The sequence below is a fragment of the Pinus tabuliformis genome, chromosome 7 (assembly GCF_031772625.1).
Source record: "Pinus tabuliformis cultivar Carrire ecotype Pingquan chromosome 7, CPIR1, whole genome shotgun sequence".
Taxonomy (NCBI): Eukaryota; Viridiplantae; Streptophyta; class Pinopsida; order Pinales; family Pinaceae; genus Pinus; species Pinus tabuliformis.
Window position 1 is genome coordinate 473,649,331 of NC_142293.1, and position 22,848 is coordinate 473,672,178.

At 37.2% G+C, this 22,848-nt stretch overlaps 1 protein-coding gene across 1 annotated transcript; it reads right to left on the reverse strand.

The window, feature by feature from the left end:
- Positions 1 to 1,013: 1,013 nt before the first annotated feature.
- Positions 1,014 to 22,160, reverse strand: LOC149248003 (putative membrane protein At4g09580). The gene is made up of 4 exons (XM_089458330.1): positions 21,672 to 22,160; positions 4,459 to 4,729; positions 4,059 to 4,229; positions 1,014 to 1,496 (listed from the first exon to the last, which is right to left on the reverse strand). Exons 1-4 carry the CDS (start codon positions 21,890 to 21,892, stop codon positions 1,365 to 1,367), a joined length of 795 nt encoding a protein of 264 aa, XP_089314456.1. The 5' UTR covers positions 21,893 to 22,160; the 3' UTR covers positions 1,014 to 1,364.
- Between the last annotated feature and the right edge of the window lie 688 nt (positions 22,161 to 22,848).

The window sequence follows — 22,848 nt, forward strand, 5'->3', positions numbered from 1 at the left end:
GTTTATCTCAATTGGTTAGGATGAATGATTGTTATCATGCCCCACCCAGAGTCAATTCCTACAGGGGACAATACGAATTTTGTTGCAATGGCTTTGAATCTCATTCAATGTAATAAGTCCCTTAATGACCTTTACCAGTGTGTGTGTGAGACATGAACTTTGCTATAATAGTTTTGAACCTTGTTGTTGAGTCCAAACAGTCCCTCAAGCACCTATATGTGTGTGTCGATTGGGTTTATCTCTAATCAGATTATCCTCCCTATGTCAAGTAAGTTTATCTTGAATGGTTGAGAAGAATGATGGTTACCCTCTTCATACAAGTACAATTTCTGCAAGTACCATAATGAGCTTTATTATAATAACTTCAAACCTTGTTGATTCTCAATAATCCCTCAAAAGACTTTGAATATTAAATTCAAATTTTTATTTTTCTTATATTTTTCATTATTTTATGAACCAAAATGTCCAAATCGGGAAAATGCTAGTCTAAAATAGTAGATACCATATTTCTAAATTTTACAACAATTGATATAACGTTTCAAAGATCTGAAATGCCACTGAAACATTTCAGTCATGTTTCAAAGGAGTTTAGTAAGTAAACATTCGGAAAAATGGTTCAAATGAGTTCCGTTTAGAAAATGTTTCCTCAGGGTGGAGCTTCCAATAACACTAGGAAATATTTTCCATGATTATACTTCAAGCTTTCTTTTTAGTGTTACACTTAGAGATTTGACATAATGGGTTCAAGATTGAAAATCTGTGACTCTAATTTACCTTCTTAAGTTTACTTGTAACAACGTAATCTTCTCTTAATGGGTGAGGTTTCTGTTAATAATAAATCAATGAGAGGTTCGTATACAGTAGCGAAACAATTGTTGCACTGAACGCCAATTCCTAATATATTAAATTTGTCAACATAATATTGAATGTAGAGCATATCCACCTCTACCCATTTAGTGACAAGCAGCATAAATCTTTGATTCTGATGCTACTGCTTCAAACCACATTCGCTGTTAGAATTTCAACATGGTTATTACCTTTCAACAGCCCCTCTCAAAATGAAAGGGACGCTTACATTAGTTGCTAGGGGCTTTAAACATTGACCCCGCCTTTGAACAACCTCCAAAACTCAGGTATGTCCCAGCACGGGAACGAAAACCAATTTTACAAGAAAGCTTATGTTACAGAGCAAGAATTTAGCGAATACAACTGTGACCCTCCAAGATGAAATCCAATTAACCAGCAGCAGAAAATATATTCTGAACAAGATGAATGAAATAGAGATGTGGCAGAACTCCCGCATGTAAACTGGGGCTCGAGTTCATTTATAAAACAATGATAAGATTACAGATGGAAGATCAGCTTCATGCTGTTTTTTTGTTCCTGTTAACAAGAGTAGGAATGATAGAGATCATGCCAATAAAAAATAATGTAGCAATTGTCTTGAAATCATATAAGTCGCCCAGGGATCTTAACTCTCCAAGAGCGAGGCCAGCCTTCATACACACACAGAAATGCAACGATGTCATAATTTATATACAGCCTTGGTCAAAGAATCAGTTCCATTAACACACATGCACCGGTAGCTCGTCAGATTTTGTACCAATCAGTTCGATACAAATTTCCAATATTAACCAACAAAACTAATGAAAAAGCATTTCCATCGTCATCATTTAAGCTCAACAAACCCAATTTTACTTTTCTCAGAGAGAGTTTGCGAAAGTTATAATTTCATTCCCAAATTAAAAATGCAGCTGAACAAATCCCCTAAACCCAAACATAATGATCTAAACTTCAAAGATCACTGGAAAAAATAAATACTCTTCTTTTATTGAAAAACATGTCCTATATTTTTAGAAAAATATTTACAATCAAAAGTTATGTAGACCTCGTAACCTCTTCCATAGCATGACTAAAGCAGACAGAAAATCAGAAATACTTGGTAGTGAGGGCTAACATTACTGCACAAAAATAGCTTCCAATAAACCATGCATCCAAAACAAAACTGGATAAGTACACTTGAAGTTTCTCTAGCTGAGATGAGAGCAAATATCCATTCCACTTTGCCTTCCAAAAATATGAACAGTGGGCAAAAACCCTGTGTCTTTTGTATAAACGAGAAGGAAGGTACTGAGATCTTCCTCACCAAAAAATAATGACGACCAGTCAATAGACTGCAGAAAGCTACTATGGAACAATTATAACTTGATAAATTCTACCATTATTTCTTTGAATCTTCCTACACATGTTGTCTGTCTAGCTACTTGCATATCTTGGTTTTTACTTGTTTACCTGCATGCTCTTTATGTTTAGGTACTTGTATCTTACATATGTCACTGGTATTCCCCGTCAAAAAAGATTGTTTTTGCTTAGCAAAAACATACATGTTTATGGACGATTTTACCAGAACTCTTTACAGATAAAACATTTGAAGATATCACTTTCCAAAGGATGATTCATCAAACCAGAGGACCTAAGTGGTATCCTTCCCAACCAAAAGACATTCTAGCAATAACACAGACTTTTAGCTTCTTTATTGGCATTTGATACTTTAAAACTATGATCATCATCATCAGTTAAACAGCCCCATAACAGATACCCAGTTAAAGATGGGTAGTAAATGCTAAATATTGTAGGCTTGTGGCAAGCAACTAACACTTAAAATGTATTAAATAAGACATGATAAAATGAATTAAATAGGGTTCTCGGTGGCCATTTACACTATATATTTCACTAACGTATAGGCTCTGAATCGGAATTTAATTTCTACTCTCAGCAATAATCATCATTGGGAGCAGATAAGCTGACGACAGAAAACTGTGACAACCCTGTGCCAGTGAAAACAAGCACATCAAAACCTAGTCTTTACAATATAGTTATTTCTAAACTGCTATTTTCTCCTAGATTTCCTTTCCTGGTCCATTTAAGAAACACAGAAACAAAAACCTCCATAGAAGTTACAAAGAAAGGTTGAGCTAAAAAATCCCAGATTGCATGCTGTAATTCAACATTGGTGCTTCATTGTGGAGTTGGGGCATACTGTAAATAAGGGAATTTATCTGGTCATCATCAAAACTTGCCTCTTTTTGTATTTTGATAATTTAATAAGCCTCAAGTTACCCAAGATTATACATCTACATGGAAATAGTATATGTTCCGTAAATGTTTTCCATTGGACCATTGGAGAAATTTTGATGTAGAAAATGGGCCTCAAAACAAAAAAATGTGATATCAACATCAACTTTGAAAAAACCAATAGGATTCAAGATGATTAGGTCAACAATCAGGGTAAATAGTTTTGGAGAAAAAGAAAAAAAAACTACTTTTTTAATTACATTTTCAACTTATTTTCTTATTCATTTACTTAATTTTAAACGTAGGCACTCATTGGATGTGGAATTAAATTTCACATCTTATGATTACCCATTCTGCATAATTTTTGAGAGATCCACAGTGAAGTATACTGGAAATAGATGAAAAAATGTGTTTCTTTCATGTATTTATAGTTTATCTCACTACGGGTCTATTAAAACTTGTATGCAGAGTAGATACTTGTAATTTGAATAAACCTATAAAGAGATAAGTCAAAAATATAACTAAAAATAGTAATTTCTTTTCTTTTCCTTTGAAAATTCATAACTCTTATTTTATTATTTTAACTATCATTTTATTATTTTCCTTAGGAAGCCATTTAGACCTCAAAATTTCTCTAATACTTGTGGATAAGTTCATTTCTTCTTGCAAAACTCAATTTAGTTTCAACACTACATGGTTATGCATGCACACACACAATGGTTGTATAAATTGTTTCATTGCCAGAAGCGTTGAAGTGTCTTTCTGCTGATTTCTTCAACTCAGAATTTAATAAGCAACTGGATGGTTTGGTTTGAAGTCCACGCCTTCAGTACAGTTTGTTAGACTTTTATTTTCTAAGATCATATATTAATGTAAGCATTGCAATTGTAACACTGGCCAAGATGTTTCATAAAGAAACCAAACTCATGAATAAATTAAAAAGAATGTACCATAAATTAGGTCAACAAACTGAAACAGCTTACCCTCACTGTAACATAAGCAGCTGGAATAAGTCCAAAGAATGTTGCAATGAAGAATATATAATATGGCACATCTACGATTGGTGATGCAACATTTACAAATGTGTTTGGCAAAGTTGGCGTTATCCTTAGGAAAAGCATGTAATTCAGTAAGTTTTCCCTGCGTTTGGCCACCTGTCAGACATATAGCTCATTATCAAAATTTGGATTCTGCAGACTACATGTAGTGCAAAAAATCCAAAACCAAGTTTAATCATTTGGTGGCAAAATTAGAAGTCAAATTAATGAATGCAATTATCCAGACACTATTGGAAAAGCTTTATTAAAGTATGAACCATTATATGCTGTGTTGGAAGTGCTTTCCGTACTAAACACCATGTATAGAGATTGAGAGTCATAATACCTCAGCTCGAAAGAACCTCAACTTTTCTGGCCACAAATAAACAGCAATAGGCCTACCAATAAGCTTCGACAGAAAATAACAGGACGATGCACCAGCAGTAGCATTGAAAAGAACTAAGATAAGACCCCTGGCTACTCCAAAAAGAGCTCCAGCCAGCAAGGACATGAATATGGTTCCAGGAATCATGAATGTCTGCATGAAAATGTATGTTGCACAGTACCCTAGTATAACCTGAGCTGTGTAATCTTTAGTATAGTTTGCAAGGTGATCTCTGTAAATTCAAGAATTATGAACAATTAATGGACTGTCGTGCCCCATGATGTACTAACAAAAATGTGTTTTAGGTACAGGAAAAGTACTCTACAAAATCAATGTAAACAAAAAAATTGCATTATGGTCATATTGTGAAGATGCATCCAAATAGGAACCAGGATAAAGTTGCAGGCAACAGCTAAGACACTGAACTGGGTTTCTTTCTTTTATTTCAGTTCATCAAAATGGGTATCAGATCCCAAGGGTCATTTTAAAATTCGTAACCTCGAGAACTGTTAAAACAATAGCTTTGTATCTTTTGATCCCCGTTGAAGTTGGCCTTTTGTATACACGTATATAATAGCTTCCATCAGATCTCTATAGAAGCAAAGTAGAGATAAACCAGCTAAGACAATGAACTGTGTTTCTCGCTTTTGTTGCTATGAGATGCCACCAGTCATTTCATGAGAACAGGAAATGCTTAAACCAATTGCTTTGTATCTTTTTATCTTAGTTAAAGTTGACCTTTCTGATCCACGTAAATGATAGGCTTCATAAGATCTACGCAGATGGAAACTAAAGAATCACAGATACACCTGTTTTATAAGAATCTTGGAAACATCGGTAGTGACCTTTAAAGCGAAGATAAGCAGAAATTGCATTAAAATTAAATACACAAGTATTCGGCAGAGTAAAATGCCAATGTGGGTTATAAGTTATAAGTTATAACACAATGATAAAGACTATTCCATTGGGGATGGTAGGGAAATACATCTCAGGATCTTTTCTATAGTTAATACAAAAATGTTGAGTAATTAATTGAATTCATGCTCATTTACTACTTATGTTATATCCACTTAATGATAGTGTATTAAGTAAAGAATAAAATAGTTAATGATTATTAAAAAAAGGAAAAAGTTGTTATGATATGTAAAAGAAACATTTTGAAGTATGGAAATAATGTATGAAGTGTAGCTTCTTTATTCTTTTCTTTTCTGGCGTCTCTTCTTCTGTGTATAAATATGATATTGTGTCAGAGCCACAATCTGAGAAGGAACCTAGGTTGGTAGTGAGACCTAGGCACTAGTTGACCTAGCAACAGTTCAAGGAACTACAAACAACACACATAGGTTGAAGGGCAATAAAGTTTTGTTTTATGCATTCTAAGAAGGAAAAAAAAAAAATTGTCAGACATTGTCAGTCACGTGAAGGTCAGAGGGTCAGTATTTTAATGAGGCATTCGTCCATGTCATTGTCAAAGCACAAGGATGAGGGCAACTAGGAGAAGTGTTGTAGTGTGCAAGCCTGGAATTTTACATTCCATATAACGTTTTTTCCACCTGAAAATGTATTTGACAGCTGGTTATAAATTTGGCATGTCAAATGTGACGGATAAAAATGATCAAACCATCAATTTGATGTTCAACAGTTTGAGTAACCCATCATAAATTTTTATAAATGTAGTAACTAGCATAGGTAACACCATACTATAATGCATCTGGCATGGTGACTGAATCATGATGGCAACTTCTGGCAGCAGCAAGGGTTCATTGGGTTTTTGTTACTTAGTTAGGAGTCTGGACTCCAGACTTTAGACCTAATTTAATTGAAAGATCATTAAAATAGCAGGTGAAATTGACGTGTGGACAACGAATTCAATGGTGTTGCCAGTGGCTGAAAGCTTCATTAACAGATCTGGATACAACTTCAAGAAATATGTGGGAAACTAGAGGGTTCAAATTGTGACTGAATCATGATGGCGACTTCTGGCAGCAACATGGGTTCATTGGGTTTTTGTTACTTAGTTTGGAGTCTGGACTTTAGACCTATTTTCAGGGAAATATAATTTAAATTGTAGGGGAACTTGAAGTGTGGACAATGAATTCAATGGTGTTGCCAGTGGCTGATTGCTTCATTAACAGATCTGGATACAACCTCAAGAAATACGTGGGAAATTATAGAGGGTTTCAATAATATTGTTTCTGTGTTATGATCAAACAGACTTAGTAGTTATCAATCCTAAATACTACACATCATACTCTCTAACGGATTTTCAATTTATATCATCTGCTTACAACTCATGCATAATAAATCTCTTTCTTCCAGATTTGAAGTGCTGAACTGATCCAATTTCTCTATCTTCTAAGTAATAATAATATTCCTCACCCCCATCTTATATATACATACCAAGAAAATAAACATTAGAAGCTCAACGAAGTGAGCGTGATCATGGAGATTTTAGTTAAAAGCTGCAGGGACCATAGAAGTGGGTTGAGCAATGAAGGTCAGGATTTGGGTTCTAATTCCCGACCATAATTCATGGTGAATGAATTGTGATCGCACCCCAAACAGCAGCATGGGTTCACTGGATTTTTACTATTTTGTTTGGAGTTTGGACTTTAGACCTAATTTCGTTAATAGATCATTAATGAAATACATGAACTTGAAGCCTGGACAACAAATTCAGTGATGTTGGCAGTGGTTGATTGCATCATTAATAGATCTAGATATAAGTTCAGGAAATCCATGGGAAATTAATGAGGGTTTCAATAATATTGCTTATCCTATGATCAAACGGACGTTGTAGTTATCAAACCTAAAATACTACACATCATACTCTTTACCAACTTCTCAATTTATATCATCTAGTTACACATTTACAACTCATGCATAATGCATCTCTTTCTTCCAGATTTGAAGTGCTAAATTGATCCAATTTCTCTATCTTCTAAGCAATAATAATATTCCTCACCCTGACTTTGTATATACAATCCAAAATATAAGCATTAGAAGCTCAATTAAGTGAGTGGGATCATGGAGATTTTAATTAACTGTTGCAGCGACCATAGAAATGGGTTAACGAAGGTTGAGACTCAGCTTCTAATTCCCTACCATAATCACAATCACTATAACTTCACCCTTTCCATATGAAACCTCTGACATATTCTCTGTCCTCTTATTCTTCCCACAGTCTTCATTTTCAGCATTGCCAGTGGTGCAATCCTTAAAGTAGGACCATGCTAGACTAATAAGAGCATAGTCTAGGAGAGTAAGTAAGGAACCCTCTCCATCCAAAATTGCGGGGTCAAAAGTTTAAGACGACAAAAAAACTGTAATGGTGAAATTCACGTATAACAATACAAAAAAAATTGACATTTATGAATTTGCATAAAACATGAAACGAAAGACATGAAAAACACAAGACTCTCATCAAATTTTCATTTGACAGGCAGATGGAATGTGAAATTCTAAGCATGATAGTGCAACGATCATGTGAAGAAAATCCTGAGACACATCCATTGTTGTGGGAATAGGAATCCCATTGCAGGGAATACGACATTCCCCTTTAACTGCGACCACCTATAACACCTGTTAGAAGAGAGAGAAGTCACTCACACGAGAATAGAAGTCATCATCAGCCACCATATGGGATTGATGAGTCATCATACAGATTCATTGTGATATGCCCCCAGCCTAGACAGAGAGAAGTCACTGTGAAGACATGAACACAGAGCTCAAGTGGGATTTGGAAGTGTTTGAGGAAATCTACACACCCATTACCCTTATGTATAGAGCTGCCATCCATCAGTACTTGTCTACAAAACCCTCATACAGCTAAGCATTCACATGATCGCACTTCTAGTGTGGGGATTATATATTAAACGGAGGTACCTGTGATTTAAATCCTTGTGATTTGAGGTACTTGCTTATTTTCTTTGGGTATAGAACAATTATTTATCCCTGAAATTTGGAAAATTTGTTGTCTTGTTTTGGTGTATTCTGCCATTCAGCTATGGCTACTCAATGCTGGAGGGAAATCAAAAGTTTAATGGACAGAATTTTCATACATGGAAATAAAAGATGTTTGTAGTACTTGAAAATAGGTGTTTAGAGTCTTTAGACCTAAGTTACGAGGAAACAAAAATGGATACGGATCCACCAGATTTTTGAAAAGCCAGGATTCAGATATGATGAGAAAATGTCAGGTATAAAAAAAAACAGTAATATTTTTTTTTTTTAAAATACATATTCAAAGTTAAAAATCAAAACCATTCATGAATCACAACACTGGAACTGAAATTATTAGATAATTCACAAATATGAAAATTGAAATCAAGATGCATCATGCTTTATACAAAAAGGATAACTGTAAATACAAAATTGTGTCATAAATGATCACTCTATTGATATGATGATGTAGAGTAGATCTAACTACATGTTCAAAGATGGGTCTACATGCTCATAATTTGAATATTTCAACTCTACGTCATGATCAGCCTGTCATCTTCCTTGAAATTTTCCTTTAAAAATTAAATCTAAAAGTTCCCCTCAAGTTACAGTGGTAAATGAATATTGTACACTATTTGAGAACATGCTATAGTCTATGTATCACACTGCTCTAATAGGACTCTTCACCTAGAGTTGCATGGGATTGATTTAATTATATCATTAATAACACAGCCATCCTTGTCCACTATATGTTATTATCTGTGTGCTGTCTCAAAGCTTTCCTATTAGCATTATCAAAAATTGAAAATTAAATTTTTTATGTGTCAGACCTTTCCTGCTAGCATTATCATGTGCTATGAAGCCTATAGGTAATTAATAACTTGCTTATATAACTATACAGCCTACAAACTACTAATAATTAATCAAACTAAAAATTTAAATAAAATATTTGCTTTTTAGGGCTTCAAACAGGTGGCAAAAATCCTTTAAAAAAAATATTAAAAAAATAAGCCAAAAACTCTAATGTTATTTGCTTGGCATTCGCCATTTGAGTGGCCAGTTAGCATAGGATCTGTTTCAATAGCATGGGATTCATTTTTTGGGTTTGAAGGATCTGTTTACGTGGCGGATTGTATGTGGATCTGGGTGAATCCATATTTGTATCCGAAACGCAGATCTGTGGATCCAGCATCAAGACCCAGTGGATCCGGTAACATAGGTTTAGACATACTTGTATTAGGAAAAGAAGTGTGGATCATACTCATATGGATGCCCAAGTCAAATATGATGCAAAGAATCAAGAGGTTGTTGTGCTAACCAAGCTCTTTGTATCGAATCAGAAGCTGCTTGAAGTTGAAGATGGAAATGATGTATTTATCATGTGAGGAGATCTATGGAACATGCATGAAACTTGCAATACAAGTAAAGTTTTTTTCCTCAAAAACATGTTTTCCATAAAGATGGAAGAGAATGAATGTTGAATTCTGTAGCTGCGAAAGGTCTTATAGCTTGGTGTCTTAGCTCGAAAAATCTTGTTTTTCCTCTTTCGGAGCTTGCATGCGACATGCACGGCATGCATGAAGGTTGCATGCAATGCAAGGTGTGCATGAAGGTTGCATGAGACATGCATGACATGCGAGCTATTTATAACTTCTTTCGTATGTTTAGGAAAAGAAGGCCTATGAAAAGTAAGTTACTTAATTTAAGTGACTTATCTTTAGTAACTCAACAATTTAATCTCAGTTGTTGATCTAAAGCCTTAATGAAGGTATAAATTGAGCCAAAGGGAAGAGGGTAAGACACACAATTATTGTTGAGCACTTGAGCAAGTGATTTGCCGAGTGAGAAGACTTGACTTGACAAATGAGATTGAAGAGGACGCTGAGGAGATTTCAAGAGGAAATCTAGAGGTCAAATTGGAGGGAGGCCAAGCAGCTAGTTTTCTTGTCAACTACAATTTCCTATTATTTCTCTATGGTCTTGAGCCATATTTTCTGAGTTAATAAATTTTTCAGAAAAAAATTGTGGGTGAATTTTTTCTGTTTTACCTGTCATTGATTTCTCACTTATTTCCGCTGCAAATTTACCTGTTAATTATCAATGTATTTACTTTTCCACAGTTCTGAAATTTATTTGGTAAAATATTTTTCTAGGTATTATTAAATTACTGAGTGAAATTAAATCGGGGATGATAAGAATTTAAATTAACATGGTATCAGAGCTCTAAAACTCTGACAGGACAAATATCACAGATTTGATGGTAAAATGTGTTTTAGGACAACAGATAAAATTATTTATTGTTTTTTTGTGGCCAAGTCAATTTGTTTAATATCACGTCATTGGATTTGAGGTATGAAGATGGGTTGGAGGGGGCCAGCAATTTCAATCCATGAAAGGAACGGATCTCCATTGTTCTAAAGGTGAATGGCTTGTGAGAATTTGCAAGCACAGAGATCCAGGTTCCTACAATTCTTGCACAAGCAGCCGATTGCGAGTTGAAGGATGTGAAAGCAAGGGAAATTATTTTGGATGGTGAGAAGGATCATGTGATCCCTCACATAATAGGGAAGGATACTGCAGTCAGATGTATGCGGTCCTATGTCAATGGAGTCGATCACGGAGTTCAGCTACTTTGTGACCTTCATTGATGACTATTCCAAGAGGACTTGGATCTACTTCTTAAAGAACAAGGATGAGGTCTTCAGTCAATTCCAAGAGTTCAAAGCTTTTTTGGAAAACTAGATTGGGAAGAAGATCAGGGTGTTGAGATCAGATAACAAGGGTGAGCATACCACCAATGAGTTCAAGGGTTTCTGCACAGAGGCAGGAATAAAGAGAGAACTCATAATACCGTAGCACCCTCAGCAAAACAAGGTTGCAGAAAGGAAGAACAAGACCATAGTTGGAGCAGCATAGGCAATGACCCATGACCAGGACTTGCCTCTGTTCTTATGGATGGAGGCCTACAATCAGTTGTTTACTTGCAAAACATGAGTCCTCATAGGGTAGTGGAGGACAAGACTCCTTAGGAGGCTTTTACAAGAGTGAGACCGGAGGTGAGCCACCTTCGTATATTTGGTAGTCTATTTTTTGTCCACATTCCTTCATAGAAGAGGACTAAACTGGAGCCCTCTTCTAAGATAAGGATCTTTGTGGGCTACAATGAGGTCTCAAATGCCTATAGAGTCTACAATCCAGGACAAAGGAGAGTCATTGTAATTTGTCAATCAGCATGTCAGATTTGAGGAGGGTAGGACCTTTAGGAGGTCTCATGACACAGAGCCAGTGGTGGTAAAGGAGAGGGAGCGAGAGGCTCCAAAGGTTGAGGAGGATCCAACAGCACCAATAATAGGGGGCACAACCTTCAGTTCAGGAGGGGGAGCAAGATGTTCCTTCTAGCTCTACTAGGACGAGGCTGAGATGGGCTGAACAAACATTCAGAGATGCAAAGGAGCACGTGGAGGCTCCTAATAGAAAGTTTAACAAAGCATACCACCAGCTAGATTTTCCAACTATATGGCCATGATTAGCAGCATCAGTGATTCTGAGCCTTATACTTTTGAGAAGGCAGCAGATCAGCAGGTTTGGATGGATGCCATGGTGGAGGTGTACAGTTCCATCATGAGGAATGATGTGTGGGACATAATGTCAAGGCCAAAGGGAAAATTTGTGGTCACTTTTTGATGGATCTATAAGATCAAACATGCAACATATGGCAACGTTGAGAAGTACAAGGTGAGGTTCATGGTGAGGGGGTTCTCCCAGAAAGAGGGAGTGGACTATGAAGAGACCTTTGCACCCATCATCAAATAAGCATCTACCAAGGAGGTCATATCTATTGCCTCAGAAATGGGGTGGAGGATACATGTTATGGATGTGAAGACTGTCTTGCTCAATGGGGTGATTGAGGAGGTATATGTTGAGCAGCCTCAGAGATTTGAAGTGCATAGGAGGGAGTCCCATGTATGCAGATTGAAGAAGGCCCTTTACAAGCTAAAGCAAGCTACGTGCGCATGGTACTCCAGGATCAATGGGTACCCTCTGGGTTTGGGATTCACTAAGAGTGAGGCCAACTCCAACTTGTACTATGTATTTGTTGAGGATGAGCTGCTTTTGTTAGTGTCGTATGTGGACGATCTATTCTTGACAAGATCGGAGAGGCGCATTGGGAAATGATAGGAGGACCTTGTTTCTGAGTTTGAAATGAAGGACATTGGGCTTAAGCACTATTGAAGAATGTAACTAGGTTCGGTCTTCATAATTGTATTTGAGTCATAATGAAATGTATTTATGACTTATTAAAGCATGGGTTTCATGTTTGGGTCATCATGTTTTAGGTCAAAGTCCCCATTGAGGACTACTAGGTTTTATATTAAGTCATTAGAGTCATTATCCATTTTATAAGACCCTTCTTGGGCTTTTGAATCATGTAAAAAGAATTATTATTGAGTAAAATATGTGATTTGACACCTCCACACCAAGTCAGCCCTTACATGATCAAGTCGGCCTACATGAGGGTAATTCGAACTCTAGAAGAGGTTATATATACAGTGCAATTAATTCATTTGGAGATCACTCACACAAGTTCAATATTCAAGAGGCAAAAGAATACGAAATTGCAAAAGAAATAGAAGGAGATTTGTCGGAGAAGGAAATCGAAGTTTCTAGGTTGTATTTTATTAATTATTTTAATAAAATACAATCCGGGTGGAATTTTACCAAATAGTTTCTGGGTTCTTTCGAACTCATGTGCCTTAGCCTCTCCACCAATTTTCAAGGCTAGAGCACTTCCAATGTTACCAAAAACTAACATATATAGGCTGACGAGAAAGGCTATAGATCATGAGAAGGAGGAAGAGAAGGTCCAGGTTCCAGAGGTTTAGAGGGAGTCGAGTTCTAGAGGAAGTTTGCAAGTTGAAAGGGAGAATGTGTAACCCAAGCAGAGCACGTGGTCAGTGGGGTGCAAGGGTGCTTCTACATCTAGCAAGAAGGAATCATGGAAAGACCTGAAAGCATTTCAGGAGGAAGAAGAAGTAGGAGGTTTCCAGTGACGATGACACTTCCGAGGAGGGCACAATCCATGCTACAGGGTTTGCTACAGTAATGGGTGCCAGTAGTTGGGCAAGCGTTATGAGCAGTGATAGTGATGACGATTTACTTACTAGTCTTGGAAGTACCTCCCTCATTAAGAGGGATTGTTGAAATTGGTAGCTTGGGAGGTACTCCAAGCCTAGGGTTTGGGGTTTTAGAGGAAGGAGCACCACAAGTGGCTTTGTGGGCTATGAACCCAAGGTGTGGGCTTTGCACCCAAGCTTGTGGGTGTGAAACCACAAGGAGTTTCATTGGTTTGACACTTGGAGGATGTAAGGGACCCTTAGAGGAGCAAGGGGACACCTTAAACACCAAGAGATGTCATGTGGTTTGAGAGTTATTAAATTATTTGCATGTTGGTTGGAATTGTGCCACAAAAGGTCAAGTCCGCTAGGGTAGAGTATGCCCCTCATGACAATTCGTTCGCACCACATAAGAAGCATATAAATTAGAGGTGTGTTCCATAGTTATCAAAACTGGACCAGTCATTGAATTGGTAGACCACTTGGACCAGGAACCGGTCAAAACCGTACGGAAACCAATAAAAAAATCGGACCAAAAAACCGGTCAACCAAAAACACATAAAATATTCAAACTTTAAAGAAAAACATATATATTCATGTGCATCTATATGAATCAAAACCATTTATACACAAAAAAGCAAAAGTGTCTCATTTATATAGCATGTAAGGGTGCACATAACCAAAATAGCACCGAGTGCAATCCATCTCTAAACTGAAATACATCAGCAAACAAGCTCCACATGGCCTCTAGCATCCAAAAAGAAATTATGCTACAACAAATACCTACATATCATCAAAATCATTGCCTATATTGGGATCTTTGTCATCAATATCACCCTCTAAGCATTAAAATAAGATAGAAAAATCATAGCATGTCAAGTCAAGATTTTGTTTGAGTGATGGGTATTTTTTTTAGTAGGCTCATGATAGAGGAGTTCAACAACCAATGCCACTAACATCAAGGTACATAGAGGGCTTGGTGCTCTTGATTAAATACTAGTTCCATACCCTCATACATGAGAAAATCCAATGTAGCGTTGCAATCCCCCCAATCTTGAAATCCTGGAAAACTGTTAACTCTATTGGATTTTGAGTGAGCTCTAAATTTCTACTTTCTCCATATGAAATCCAATGAGGTCAAAACCACTCTCAAACATCCTGAGTCATTTCATGGTAATGTTAAAAATTTAAGTAGAAGGATGAAAATGGAAGATAAAGGATAATGTCACTTTAACATTACCATGAAATGCATAGCAATAATAGGATCATATGCTTGAATATTAGGCCACTATTCTGGGCTAGTGCCCAGCTAAGACAAACACTAAAAGAAAAAAAGCAAAACAGGCCCCACTTGATGCGTTCTTCGTGGCTTTACCGTACCGAACCGGACAAAAACGGTTCAAGTCACCAATTCGAACCAGTTTTTGCCTCAAAATAGTCGGACCAATCTAAACCGGCCAATCCGGTTCGATCCTTATAACACTAGTACAGTCTTGACAGGAATGGAGTGTGCAAGGGGTGCACACTTGGCAAGTATGCCAAGTCATCCTTCCAAAGCCGAGACAGCAGAGCCAAAGGGACTTTGGAGCTGGTGCATTAAGATGCATGTGGGCCTTTCTCTTCTCCATCACTTGGGGGACATATGTATTATGTTACTTTCATTAATGATTATTCTCAAAAAACTTGGATATTTTTTATGAAGAAGAAGGATGAGGTCTTACCCAAATTCATGGAGTTTAAGGCCTTGGTAGAAAACTAGACTGAAAAGAACATCAAAGCAGTGAGGAGTGACAATGGCAGGGAATATATCTCCAATGCCTTCAAGGACTTGTGTGCCAAGGAGGGCATTAAGAGAGAGTTGACAGCACCCCATAACCCTCAACAGAATGGGGTGGCTAAGAGGAATAACCGCAACATAGTTGGAGTGGCCAAGGCCATGTTGCATGATCAGGAACTGTCTATGTTCTTGCGGACAAAGGCATGCAATATTGTAGTATTTCTGCAGAACAAAAGTCCACATAAGGTGCTTGGACGAGTTACATCAGAGGAGGCTTTCGCAGGCGAGAAGCCTGATGTTTCACACTTCCATATGTTTGGCACAAAAATTTACTAGCATGTGTCCAAAGATAGCAGAAAGAAACAGGAGCCCACAACAAAGAATGGCATTTTCATGGGTTATAGTGAGGCATCCCAGGCATACAAGGTATATATTCCATCACTCAAGAAGACAATTATCAAACGAGACGTGAGGTTTGAGGAGGACAGAGCTCTGAGGGAGTCCTTAGAGCAAGGGCAGGTTGGAGTACCTGAGGAGGAGCTACTCACTCCCAAGGAGGAGCCTCAACCAAGATCACAATTTGGGTCTCAGCCAAGTGGCAAGAGGGTCGCACAACAGGATGAAGAGGAGGAGAGACCAAGACAAGAGCAGGCAGCTACTCAGTTAGAGACTCCTAGCATAGGAGGAAGAGAGCCAAGTGGGCCGACAAGCTGATTCAAGAGGCCTAGGAGCATGTTGAAGCTCCTAGCTCTATGTTCAGGCAGAGCAAGCAGCCATAGAGGTACACCAGGTATACGGCACTATAGATAGGGTTATTGGACACAAAGCCTTCTTGTTATGAGGAGGCAACTTCTCAGCAAGATTGGCAGGATGCCATGGTGAAGGAATATTCCGCAATCATGAAGAACAATGTCTAGGAGATTATGCCACAACTAGAAGGAAAATCAGTAGTAGGCTCGTGCTAGGTGCATAAGGTGAAGCATGGAGCAGATGGGAGTGTGGAGAAGTACAAGGCCAAGTTTGTGGCCAAGGGTTTCTCACAGGTTAAGGGCATAGACTATGATGAGGCGTTTACACCAGTAGCACGATATTCATCCATCTGGACAATTTCGACACTTGAAAAATAGATGGGGTAGAAGATCCATCAGATGGATGTGAAGAAAACATTCCTCAACAGATTGGTTGAGGAGGAGATCTATATGGAGCAGCCAGAGGGGTTTGAGTAGTTCAACAGAGACACGCATGTGTGCAGGCTGAAGAGAGCTCTTTATGGGCTCAAGCAAGCTCCGAGAGCATGGTACACTCGTATTGACAACTACCTTTGAGGATTGGGCTTCACTAAGAGTGAGGCGGATCCCAACCTGTACTACATCATGGTTGGAGGGCTTCCACTCATTCTAGTGCTCTATGTTGACGATCTTATACTGACTGGAGTAGATAGCTTGATTTAGGATTGCAAGGCAGACCTTGCAAGGGAGTTTGAGATGAAGGATATAGGGCTTATGCACTATTTCCTTGGATTGGAGGTTTGGCAGGGTGATGGTGAGATCTTCTTGGGACAGGGAAAGTACATGCAAGAGATTCTCAGGAGGTTTCATATGCAGGATTGCAGGCCCATGGCCATGCCTCTAGTCACAAACTAGAGGAAGGTGGATGCTAGCAGAGTAGAGCGAGTAGATGCTACATTATACATGCAGCTCATCGGGTCGTTGATGTATTTGGTCAACACACGACCTGATATTTGTTTTGCAATAAACCAGCTGAATCAGTTCATGATGGAACCGACCAGAGTTCACTGGGTTGTTGCAAAGCATGTTTTGAGGTATCTCAGAGGCATAGCAGATTATGGATTGTGGTATAGACAGGTTGATGGAGTGAGGCTTGAGGGCTTCACAGATGCAGATTGGGCAGGGTGCTCCACAGATTGGAAGAGTACTTCAGGTTTTGTCTTTACCATTGGGCTAGCAGCTGTTTCTTGGTTTAGCAGGAAGCAGAGATCAGTTGCACTCAGTTCAACAAAGGCTGAGTACATGGCTGCCAGTTTGGCAACGTGCGAAGCTATCTGGATGAGGAAGTTGCTTGTGGGACTTTTCAGACAGGGGATGGAGCCTACTATGATACATTGTGATAATCAGAGTTGCATTAAGCTCTCTGAGAATCCAATGTTTCATGATCACTCCAAGCATATCGAGATCAGGTATCATCATCTCAGAGATTGTGTGCAGAAAGGGATAGTGAAGCTACCATACATTCCAACAGAGGAGAAAACAACAAATATCTTGACCAAGGCATTGGCAAGAAGTAGTTTCGTCTATTTCAAAGACAAGTTGGGAGTTGTACAAAATCCCTTCCTCGCTAAGAGGGAGTGTTGAAAATTGTAGCGAGTGAAGGTCTTCTCTGGTTTGTGCCTAAGCCAAAAAGACCACAAGTTGTCTTTCTTTTGACCAAGGAGCGATTTCATGGAAATGGTGAGTTTATTTCCTGTTTGCGGGAATAATATTCAAAAGTTCATGCGTAGTGTTGGAAGATCAGTTACGTGGATCCTTCTTCAGTTAACTACAGGATCGAGTGGCAGTTATGAGTGCAGATAGAATGAGTTGGAGCTTCAGTCAATGATTGAAGTAAGGACGAGTTGTGACTCCAATTATGATTGGAGAGAGAACCAGTTCGAACTCAATTAACTTGTCAACCACAAGAGTTCTAAATTTGCACTTGCCAATTTTAGCACGGATCGAATCTATAAAGGAAGGGCAAAGGCACAAAGTTTTGTGTGAGATCTCTTTGCCTGTGGTGTGCGCAGTCTTGAGGAGCAAGTTTGCACATGTTTGGAGGAGCCTTGCACTAGGAAATAGGAGCAGAAAGTGCACACAGAAATAGGAGTCTGGTGCGCTACAAAATAGGAGATTTTGTGCGCAGGGAAATAGGCCCTAGTGCGCTAGGAAATAGGGTTGCTAGTGCGCAAAAGTTTAGGAGCAGGGATTATGTGTTTTGCAGGGTATTTCAAGCTAGTACAGCAGAGAACAAGTTTGTTCTAGGTGAAACAGATTATCTTGTAAGATATTCAATTGCTCAAGTCTATCAATAAATTACTACAGCAAGGAAGAGGGTTTTCCCAGTTGGGTTTCCCAAGAAATAATTGTATAAATTTGGGTGACTATGTTTTTTATTTCTTCATTTATATTCCGCTGCTTATCAGTTAAGAAATTCTTTATCTTTGTGAAAGGAAGTTTGGTTTCAGTTTGTAGTTGCTTTATATTCAGTTATTCACTAAGTAGTTGCAGAATTTCATTGAAAAATAACATATATATTCAGAGATTTATGTTAAATCCAAACCAACTCCAAAGATCAGCATTTCACTGCTTGAACGAACACCAATTCATATACCTATGTTAGCATCAATAAGAGACAAACTGTGAGCTAGTTGTAGAAATGTATATTAGAAAATTGATAATAAGATAATATGAGTACAAAACAGTAATGTGAATACTCACAAAAATGAATAGAAAACCTAATATATATATATATATATATATATAGAGAGAGAGAGAGAGAGAGAGAGCAGGCATGCGAGTAGAAAGGAGACTGTAGAAAGTGTAAATTACAATGATAATACATACTCTAACTAAGTCCACAAAGAACTTAAGGAATATGGCTCCTCATAATGGGCAAACAACAGCAATGTTAACAATCACAAGAAGGAATAGAAAGCCAAAGAGCAAGCATGCAAATAAAAAGGAGAATGTAAAAGTGTAAATTACAATAATAATACATATGCTAACTAATTCCACTAGGAACTAAAGGGCAATGTCTCATCATAGATTCATAAGGTAACTTAATAGGGCGCATGGATATCAAATTTGTATTATACGCTATGACAATCAATGCCACCTTACTTTTTGAAAGCTAGTTCCACGATCAAAGACAAGCAATCTTAGACATGAGGTAAGCTGTTATATCTAATTTTGCTGGAATCATGACCATTCGTTCATCTTTCAGTTTTTAACCTGACTGAAAGATTATAAATATCCTACAATATGACACAATTTGAAATATCCTACAACATTTTTTCCGTATCAATTTTGTGGCTGTTTATAGCTGTTCTTGTTAGATGGGTATTCCTTAGAAATTTTAATTTTGACCATGTAATAATTTTAAAAGATAACACAGATTACTGATTCTACATGTAATCATATTACTTAAATACATGCACCTCAATAATGGGCAACACTAGTGCAGAATCAGCCTTAATGATTTTTTCTCTGAGTAGTTTCATAATGTAGGTATCTTAGAGGGGAGTTCTAGGTGGGCAGGGTCAGTGTCTTAGCATCATACATATAGTGAGGTCAAATTCATACCATCCAACAATAAATTATCAGCATTGATACTTCATTTGTTTTTAGTATGTCAAAGACACTGTGATGACTCTTTCCTTCCAGTTCTGTTGATTACCAATTGGGTGCTAGGTGTCTAAGCTACTTGGCATTTCAAAGATTGACGGGGATGAGATTGAAAAGATTATTTAGAGGCAAGCAATGAAGTATTCATTTCCAGTTCAGTCTACTCGCTTAATAGATTGGGAAATGTTGTAAATTTTTGTGTCATTCTCTTTGTCTTGGGCTGTATACATCATGGGATATATTTTTCCTTTGCCTCCCAGTTTTCTTCCCTTAGCTGCACTTCTCGCATGACTTTTGCTGGCAATTTCTAATTCAATTCAGAGAACTGAGTAGCAGACTGTCCACGATAAGGGTGATTGTTGCCACACTGTACTATGCGGGTAGCATAATAAAATAAATTTTTCCTGCTGAGAAGGTAAGACCAAATCCACTTTGTGCCATAATGCAGTTAGAAAAGTCCTAACACAAAAGGATAATATAGAATTGCTACTGGTCAATGACATCCAAAAAAATAAAAAATTAAAGGAACATCGACCACATACGATGAGAATTTCCTAGACAACTCAAGATCATTATGTTTTTGGCAGTAACATGGGTTAGAAACTCCAAATTGAAATGTAGACCAGTAGAAGGCATATGCCATTAACCATGAATGCTCTGATCTCCAAATGAAAACAGAAATTCTTAGAACAACTCATGTTACATATGAGCACAGCGAACAAGTGGAAGGCAAAACACAGTTATACCCGCTATTGTTATATATTATAAACAACCTATAATGTCGACTCAATCAGTGATTGTTCAAACGAAGTCCACACCGTTACTTTCAACAGCAAAAGATCCTGTAGCCGGGGGCCGTGGATCCAGCTATATAGCGAGCAGATTTATGTAAAGGACTTCAAAATTTGTGAAACGATTCCAACATCAGCCAGTGATAGGCTTTTTTAGAACAAGTCATCTGCTCAAACACCAAAAATGTTCAAAAAAATGTGAAAATAATCCAACATCAGCCAGTGATATTTTGGTCCAAGCAGCCTCTGCGACACTACTGTGGTTAGAGGCACAAGGGCATGTTAGAATTTTGAAAGTTTTAAAGTTAAAATCCGTTGCTTCATTTTTTTTCTAGTGAAACACCCTTTCCATTTAATATATAACAGAAGCAACCTGGTACAAGAACCATGTAAACATGGTATCTTTTCTGCTTTTATGTGCTGCTTCAATGATCTGTATCCACAGGTAAAATGTCTTGTGTTCCAACCCCTAGATCGCAACAATTCCATATTTAAGAAATAAAATATTTCTGAGGTGGGTACTTTTCTGAAAACCTCTGTTTGATGTTTTGCTTGAGAATCCATGCCCATATGTAAAAGGGCCGCTGAAATTTAAACCTAGGTCGTGGCAGTGGTAAGCAACCGTATTTAACATTAACAAACAACATCAGTGGCTAATAAACTGTGATGTCGTTTTCAAGTACCGCCTTCCATATGCCCCTAACTATGCAACCTTGTAAGACGGGATAAGGCTATTAGATTTTGTTGCACTGCTTATATGTGTTTTGTGCGTTCAACTATACTCAAAATAATTTCAATAAATTAATAGAAAACCTTCCATGGCTCTACAGAAAATTACCTTCAACTAATTGGCGAAAAACCTTCACTTAATTGGTGAGTTAAAGGGAAATTATCAGAAGAAAACAAACCTCCAATTAAGTACTCGACGACTTTCAAAACCTCCTATAAAAAGTGAAATCCAATTTTATTGAAGTTTCGTATGAGGATTTTTTAAATGTCTATTCTAGCAAACAATCCAAACAAAAACTAAAACCTGACAAAACCGGCCATATAGCTACAATTCACCCCGAGAACAATTTAGAAAAAGAAATGAAAGATAACTTACTCAAGAAATTGAATTCTTCAATGGAACGAGGAAAAACAAATAACTTACTTGACAAATTGAATTTCTTCAATGGAACGAGGAACTTTAAGAAACTGGTATTCGGCAGCAGGCATGGTCCAATATGTACATATCAACCCTAACGACAAAACACAGAAAATGCTAATCGCGGCCACCAATTCGAATTGCGTCAGAAGAAACCTGGTTGCACCCGTTTCACTATCAGATTTTCCATTAAAATTCTCAGAGCTGGAACTGTTGGAAGTTGCCATTGTGAAGGTCGAACAGATGTAAGATAGATCCGAACCCTCGACCTTCACAATGTCGTTGTTTTCCTTTCTTCGATATATATCATTGGAAAGAATTGCAGAAAAAGGAGTACGCGAAACCCCGGGACTCGGAAAACACGTTTGGTGCAGCTATCCCTTTAACAGCAATGTTGTTTTTAACGGCACTGTTACCTTCACAGAAACGAAGCCGAGTTGTGCTTTAACGGCGACGAACAATTCCGTCTCATGACTAGGCGCATGTTGTCAGCACAGAAAACCAATGAGAGAATATTCCTTCTTTATCTGTGTGGGATGATACCATTTTCGGTCCCATGTGGGGAAGGAATGATTTAGAAGTTAATTAATTGATTTTATATTCTCTGTTCACGCATCTTACGCTTCGTTTTTCTTTACCAACACAGACTTTCCCAACCTACAGAGATTTGAACCTGGAACCTTGTCTGCCTCTTACGAATTGCCTCGTGTTTATTAAATTTTATATTTTTTATTATCACTAAATTTTATGTAAAAATGAATATATATGATTTTTTTTATTGTGTGAAAGGATTGATAATTTATAATAATATTATAAGATGTTTTATGTTTTATTATATAATCGAAAAGAATTTTATGATTAAAAATAGGTGTTATTATATCATTTGAAAGAGTTTAATGATTAAAAATATGTATTATTTTCTTTTAAGATGTAATTTAATTGGTGATTTAAATAATGTGAAATTTGTGAAAATTAAAAAATTCAGAGTTTAAATATTTTGTTGTAACTTAGTTTATGGAAAAAAACAAATCATAAACCTTAAAAATTCACTTTAATTATATGTCAAACTAATTGTTAAATAACATTATTATTTTTTATGATAAAAACTTTTAAAAAATTGATATTTAATTATTTAAAATATAAGTAAATATTATATTAAAAAACAAAACATAAAAAATAAAAA